This window comes from Centropristis striata, chromosome 3 (assembly GCF_030273125.1).
Source record: "Centropristis striata isolate RG_2023a ecotype Rhode Island chromosome 3, C.striata_1.0, whole genome shotgun sequence".
Taxonomy (NCBI): Eukaryota; Metazoa; Chordata; class Actinopteri; order Perciformes; family Serranidae; genus Centropristis; species Centropristis striata.
In genome coordinates this window covers 289,850-298,159 of record NC_081519.1, presented here as the reverse complement: position 1 = coordinate 298,159, position 8,310 = coordinate 289,850, and the positions used below count along the sequence as shown (strand labels likewise).

Sequence of the window (8,310 nt, the reverse complement as noted above, 5' to 3'; positions counted from 1 at the left end):
CTATTTTTTCTGCATACTCCATGGTTCGCTCGATCAGAAGATAAAGTGTCTTTCCTCATAATATAAACAATAGAGAAACATATATATTATAGACACTTTTATATATAATTTGATTATATTCATGACCTTACTGTCCAGGTCAAACCTCTTCTTCACTAGAATATTTCTTGAACAAAAATCCTTTATAAAATACTTCCTAATAAACATCATTTGGAGAAGATACTTATTGTAAGTCGCTTTGGACAAAAGCGTCTGCTAAATGACATGTAATGTAAAAGATACAATCGTTTTACAGATTCTGAAGCTGAAGACTTTGTGTCTTTAAAACAGTGTAACACTCACATCTTCTATAAATAGATAATTATGAGTAAATAACACACAGCTCTGCCGGCGGGGTGCAACAACTTCTGTAACTTTCTGAAACAAACACTGGCACGAAAAATACATCATAGCGATTATTTTTAATGATATTGGGATGATAGATTACATTTTTTCCCATAATTTTTCTAAATTTTAATTGAAAAATACATTTAAATGAAAATAGTGTAATTTGTGTGAAGAACTCTACTAAAAAAAAGATGTTTTCTTCAGTCTACAATATACAATAATTAGGTCGGATATCTGGCAGCACAATTTAATTCAGAAGGTAATTTGAGACATATTTTGTATTTTATAAATCCTGTCTGCAGCTGCCTGTGGTCTGGATATTGAACTATTCCCTCTTGTGATTGTGTTTTAATTAATGAATCCCAACCGTTTCCTGCAGATCACTCAGCAGTGTTGAGCTGAGAACAGAAGCAGAGTCTGAAATTCTCTTTCTAACTTTCTATTTTCATTCCTCACACAAATATTTCTATCAACATCACAACTATGAATGTCTAACAGGAGAGAAATGTTCCCTATTCTCCACATGTTTAGAAGATGACTGCTACGTTTCCCTCTGCAGCTGCAGCTGAACATCCAGTTCTTTCCTAATCTGACAATCACCATCAAGCTAAAACAGAGACACACGTTTAAAAACTCACCTGAATTGGAGTCGGGGAAGGAAAGGTAGCAGATGCTGGTTTTCTGAAAGAGAAGGATCTTATTATTAAAACTATTATTTTAGTCTTCTTTATCCTGTAATCTCACGTTATTACAGTGAGACAATCAAACAGTAGATCAGGATCATTATGATGAAAAAACATGAAAAAGAATTACAAATAATGCATTAAACTTCTATTATTTTCTATAATTTAGTGCAGTTGTTTGCAACCTTTTTGAGTCGCGACCCCCAATTTAACATGCATGTTGTCCGCGACCCCGATCAACCAAAAAAATAAACAGAATTACCAAAAAAGACACAAAATGATAGAAAAAAACTAAAATACTTAAAAAAGAAACAAAATGACCAAAAAAGACACAAAATTATTAAAAAAAGACACAAAATTACCAAAAAAATGACACTAAATTACTAAAAAAGACACAAAATTATTAAAAAAAGACACAAAATTACCAAAAAAAAGACACAGAATTACCAAAAAAGACACAAAAAGGCCCAAAAAAGGAAACAAAATGTCCAAAAAAAGACACAAATTGACCACAAAATTATCAAAAAAAGACACAAAATGACCAAAAAAAGACTGATTACTGACTGAATGACTGAAGATTAAATGACCAAAGAAGACAGAGCTGACTTCCAAAATGATTTGGCGACCCCCAGATATCATCTCGCGACCCCAATTGGGGTCCCGACCCCAAGGTTGAGAATGGCTGATTTAGTGTACATTGCCATGGCTTTTTTACAATGTTTTTATTTTTTACATATTTGAATAAGGAAATATTTAGTGAGTGTGACTCACCTCTTTCTCTGACAGTTTGGAATGATGCGGATAAATAACCTGGAAGACACATGAACACAGTTACAAACATCTAGAAACTGAGTTCAGCTACAGACAGAACTTTATTAACCCCAGAGGGGAAACGGTGTCGAGGCAGCAGGAGACAAAAATATTAACAGGAGACAGGATAGGATAATAATATTCAAAGTATTATGGCATATGTGGAAGAACAAATGGTTTTCATCTCAGGTTTGTCAAACTACCAAACTGTGTTGTGTTTCTGAAGTCTCCAGCTCAGTTACTTCCTATAACTTAACTGATTATTATAACTTTCTGATTCTGCTGAGTCAGCAGCTTTCACCAGATTGCATTATGCCACATTCTTAAATTTCATGATAATGAATTGGCATTTTTCAGTATAACAAGTTTAATGGGGATGTAAATTGTAATATAAATAGATTTTATATGAGTAATGCACAGTGCATTTTTTAAAACATGGCAAAATCAATATGAGGAGCATCAATTTAAACCACATGCATTTTCCCAGATCTTTGAGTTATAATTGGTCTCCAGTGTTAAGTTTTGTTTTTAAGCTTTCTGGGTATTATTTCTTATTATCTGCTCTAGCTTTCTCCTATATTTGTGTACACAGATATGGTAATAACAATAGCCCATCTATCTATCTATCTATCCAAAATGATGTTCAATTGCATATTTCACATTAAAAATGTAACATTTTCTTGGGTGAGCAACCTTCCACACTCTTAGGGAAAACACTATAAATAAATAGCAAGTAACACAGTCTTTGTGCTGCTCAGTTCTTTAGAAAAAGTGAAACAGAAAGAGTTCAGTGTGAAAGCAGATCCCTGTTTATAACCTGATATAACCTGATATAACCTGATATAACCTGATATAACCTGACTAACACATGCAGTTAATGAACTAACACCTGTGGGACTAACGGGACCCTCCGAGCTGCAGAGACTCAACACCTGCAGGAAGTTCAGTCTGTGAGTCAGAGGAAGAGTTTTATAAATACTAATAATACTTCCATGTGAGACAGTAGTGGAGCTGATTGTGGTGGATCAGACTAACTCCAGGAAAGCAAACACACACAATCCAGCTTGGGAAGGATAAAGGCTCCAGTAGAAACATTGACCCGTTTAGTGCTCTGTGTGTTACCATAGACTGTATATAAATGTGTGTTACCATAGACTGTATAATATAAATGTGTGTTACCATAGACTGTATAATATAAATGTGTGTTACCATAGACTGTATAATATAAATGTGTGTTACCATAGACTGTATAATATAAATGTGTGTTACCATAGACTGTATAATATAAATGTGTGTTACCATAGACTGTATAATATAAATGTGTGTTACCATAGACTGGATAATATAAATGTGTGTTACCATAGACTCTATAATATAAATGTGTGTTACCATAGACTGGATAATATAAATGTGTGTTACCATAGACTGTATAATATAAATGTGTGTTACCATAGACTGTATAATATAAATGTGTGTTACCATAGACTGTATAATATAAATGTGTGTTACCATAGACTGTATAATATAAATGTGTGTTACCATAGACTGTATAATATAAATGTGTGTTACCATAGACTGTATAATATAAATGTGTGTTACCATAGACTGTATATAATGTGTGTTACCATAGACTGTATAATATAAATGTGTGTTACCATAGACTGTATAATATAATTGTGTGTTACCATAGACTGTATAATATAAATGTGTGTTACCATAGACTGTATAATATAAATGTGTGTTACCATAGACTGTATAATATAAATGTGTGTTACCATAGACTGTATAATATAAATGTGTGTTACCATAGACTGTATATAAATGTGTGTTACCATAGACTGTATAATATAAATGTGTGTTACCATAGACTGTATAATATAAATGTGTGTTACCATAGACTGTATAATATAAATGTGTGTTACCATAGACTGTATAATATAAATGTGTGTTACCATAGACTGTATAATATAAATGTGTGTTACCATAGACTGTATATAAATGTGTGTTACCATAGACTGTATATAAATGTGTGTTACTATAGACTGTATAATATAAATGTGTGTTACCATAGACTGTATAATATAAATGTGTGTTACCATAGACTGTATAATATAAATGTGTGTTACCATAGACTGTATAATATAAATGTGTGTTACCATAGACTGTATATAAATGTGTGTTACCATAGACTGTATATAAATGTGTGTTACCATAGACTGTATAATATAAATGTGTGTTACCATAGACTGTATAATATAAATGTGTGTTACCATAGACTGTATATAAATGTGTGTTACTATAGACTGTATATAAATGTGTGTTACCATAGACTGTATATAAATGTGTGTTACCATAGACTGTATAATATAAATGTGTGTTACCATAGACTGTATAATATAAATGTGTGTTACCATAGACTGTATATAAATGTGTGTTACTATAGACTGTATATAAATGTGTGTTACTATAGACTGTATAATATAAATGTGTGTTACCATAGACTGTATATAAATGTGTGTTACTATAGACTGTATAATATAAATGTGTGTTACCATAGACTGTATAATATAAATGTGTGTTACCATAGACTGTATAATATAAATGTGTGTTACCATAGACTGTATAATATAAATGTGTGTTACCATAGACTGTATAATATAAATGTGTGTTACCATAGACTGTATAATATAAATGTGTGTTACCATAGACTCTATAATATAAATGTGTGTTACCATAGACTGTATAATATAAATGTGTGTTACCATAGACTGTATAATATAAATGTGTGTTACCATAGACTGTATAATATAAATGTGTGTTACCATAGACTGTATATAAATGTGTGTTACCATAGACTGTATATAAATGTGTGTTACCATAGACTGTATAATATAAATGTGTGTTACCATAGACTGTATATAAATGTGTGTTACCATAGACTGTATATAAATGTGTGTTACTATAGACTGTATAATATAAATGTGTGTTACCATAGACTGTATAATATAAATGTGTGTTACCATAGACTCTATAATATAAATGTGTGTTACCATAGACTGTATAATATAAATGTGTGTTACCATAGACTGTATAATATAAATGTGTGTTACCATAGACTGTATAATATAAATGTGTGTTACCATAGACTGTATATAAATGTGTGTTACCATAGACTGTATATAAATGTGTGTTACCATAGACTGTATATAAATGTGTGTTACTATAGACTGTATAATATAAATGTGTGTTACCATAGACTGTATAATATAAATGTGTGTTACCATAGACTGTATAATATAAATGTGTGTTACCATAGACTCTATAATATAAATGTGTGTTACCATAGACTGTATAATATAAATGTGTGTTACCATAGACTGTATAATATAAATGTGTGTTACCATAGACTGTATAATATAAATGTGTGTTACCATAGACTGTATATAAATGTGTGTTACCATAGACTGTATATAAATGTGTGTTACCATAGACTGTATATAAATGTGTGTTACTATAGACTGTATAATATAAATGTGTGTTACCATAGACTGTATAATATAAATGTGTGTTACTATAGACTGTATAATATAAATGTGTGTTACCATAGACTGTATATAAATGTGTGTTACCATAGACTGTATAATATAAATGTGTGTTACCATAGACTGTATAATATAAATGTGTGTTACCATAGACTGTATAATATAAATGTGTGTTACCATAGACTGTATAATATAAATGTGTGTTACCATAGACTGTATAATATAAATGTGTGTTACCATAGACTGTATAATATAAATGTGTGTTACCATAGACTGTATATAAATGTGTGTTACCATAGACTGTATAATATAAATGTGTGTTACCATAGACTGGATAATATAAATGTGTGTTACCATAGACTGGATAATATAAATGTGTGTTACCATAGACTGGATAATATAAATGTGTGTTACCATAGACTGTATAATATAAATGTGTGTTACCATAGACTGTATAATATAAATGTGTGTTACCATAGACTGGATAATATAAATGTGTGTTACCATAGACTGTATAATATAAATGTGTGTTACCATAGACTGTATAATATAAATGTGTGTTACCATAGACTGTATAATATAAATGTGTGTTACCATAGACTGTATAATATAAATGTGTGTTACCATAGACTGTATAATATAAATGTGTGTTACCATAGACTGCATAATATAATGTGTGTTACCATAGACTGTATAATATAAATGTGTGTTACCATAGACTGTATAATATAAATGTGTGTTACCATAGACTGTATAATATAAATGTGTGTTACCATAGACTGTATAATATAAATGTGTGTTACTCGTGTAACTCAAACACAAAAGGAAACCAAACACTGACTGAACCAACCAGAACGGGTTCATGTTTCTCTCCAGGAAGTAGCCGGAGCCTTCAATAACTGCTAACTTGGGCATTTTTTGGCTGCAATGTAAAGGAGTTTCGGATGACCCCGGCTAATCCCCGGCGCAGCCTCACCTCCACGGCCTGGCCCAGCTCCAGGTCGAAGCCCACCACGCAGATGCAGTGCAGCCAGGCGGAGAACCGGTCCCAGGGCAGCAGCAGCGGCGGGTCCGGGTCCTCCGGGTCCTGGTCCCCGCCGGGCCCGGGGGGCAGGGTGATCTCCTCGGCCGGGGAGATGCTGCTGGCGTCCTGCTCGTCCAGGTCCTCCGGCTCCTCCACCTGCTCCCCGAGCTCCTCCGGGCCTTGCAGAGCCATGAAGACGGCCCGACACGGACTAGCCGCTCCGGGGGAAGATGGCGGGTTTTATTAGATAATCAGTTCCCTGGTAGTCCAAGTTAGAGTCCCTTCAGGTGGCAACAACACAAGCCAGCACAGAAAGTAGCTAGCTAGCTAGCATTAGCAATGGAGCAGGAGCCTACGTATGAGGCAACGTGATGATGACATGTGATGACGTCATCACGTAAGGACGTACCTGGCAACGAGTTGTGTTCAAGTCAAACACAGACTGGAGGAGTAAACACAAACGAGCCAAATGTTACTTTTATAAAGCTGATCCATGGTTTTATTGATAATAACCATCATTATTATCAATAAAACCATGAAATGTCTAGATATCAGCTCTTACATTAAAATGTTATTATTATATTTGTCCAAACAAATGTACCTCTAGTTGTACCACGCATTAAAATGAACAATAAATTGAAGAAAAGGTGGTCTAATATTTTTCTCCATGACTGTAAATATATAAATGTCCCTTTGGACGTGGTATTGTCCTCCTCCAGCTCCAGTCCTGTGACTTTCAGGGTTCTGTGAATCTGTTGCCTCTGTCCCAGTCTGGGGTCCCAGCCCCCAGTGCCCCCAGTGCTCCCAGTGCTCCCATTACCACGGTGATCACTTCAGTTTAGACCTTTCACATCTCTTCCAGCTGTTCCTTCAACCCTTATATTATAATATATATATTATAATATTACTGCTCTCTTCTCCACTATGTCTGGTTGGTTAACTGTGAATCTGAAGGACCTCCACATACTTTCAGAGGACAACATTTACATATTAAACATTTCTACTTTTTAAAAAAGTAGAATATTCACATTTTTTGAGACACTGAATTTTAGGTCTTCATTAAATATAAGCCATAATCATTATAATTAGAATAAATTATATACATTAAGACATGAAATATGTCATTCTGTGTGTAATGGATCTATATAATGTGTTATTTCCACTTTTTAAATTGAATTACTGACATAAATAAACTTTTCTATGATATTCTAATTTATTGAGATGTGCCTGTGTGTGTGTGTGTGTGTGTGTGTATATGTGTGTGTGTGTGTGTGTGTGTGTGTGTGTGTTAAAACAGTCATACAGTAATGTAAATCAAGTCTGTGCACAAAACATATTTTATTGATTATACAAACAAATCAATAATAAACATATTAATCCCTCAAATGTTCCAACTGTTTGACTCCGGCATTCACACATTTTAGCACCACTATTATTATATATACTGGTCATACTGGAATAATCCTTACTGTATACCTCATTTTTCAGCCCTCTGTATATATATATATATATATATATATATATATATATATATATATATACCATATGCAAGAGTATTTAGAGTGAAAAGTTGCAAATGCCTCTGATGTTTGGATCGGAGATATGGGGATATGAGATCTAGTAAAATATAATATAACATACTATATAGTAAAGTACAGCTATATAAGTAAGAATAGAATAGATAGTTAATAATAATAATAATAGTTTCAAATATATAAAAACATCATAGAAAGGGTTTAATAAAGTCCAATAAAGTAAAATGCAGAATAATATAATAAAACACACGGTTGCTCATAAAGTTGGAATCAAACACTTTTGAACTCTTTCCATGAAATGATTGTGACAATTTATTCTTGACAGATAA

The 8,310-nt window shown here is 32.9% G+C and overlaps 1 protein-coding gene across 1 annotated transcript in view; it reads right to left on the bottom strand.

Moving 5' to 3' along the window:
- dennd6aa (DENN/MADD domain containing 6Aa) overlaps window positions 1–6,840 on the bottom strand; it is a 30,832-nt gene extending 23,992 nt beyond the window's left edge. Inside the window, exons 1-3 of the mRNA XM_059328994.1 lie at window positions 6,399–6,840; window positions 1,842–1,880; window positions 1,026–1,068 (exon numbers count right to left, since the gene is read on the bottom strand). Coding sequence (XP_059184977.1) covers window positions 1,026–1,068; window positions 1,842–1,880; window positions 6,399–6,638 — 322 coding nt within the window. The 5' untranslated portion in view covers window positions 6,639–6,840. The remainder of the gene's footprint in view (window positions 1–1,025; window positions 1,069–1,841; window positions 1,881–6,398) is intronic.
- Between the last annotated feature and the right edge of the window lie 1,470 nt (window positions 6,841–8,310).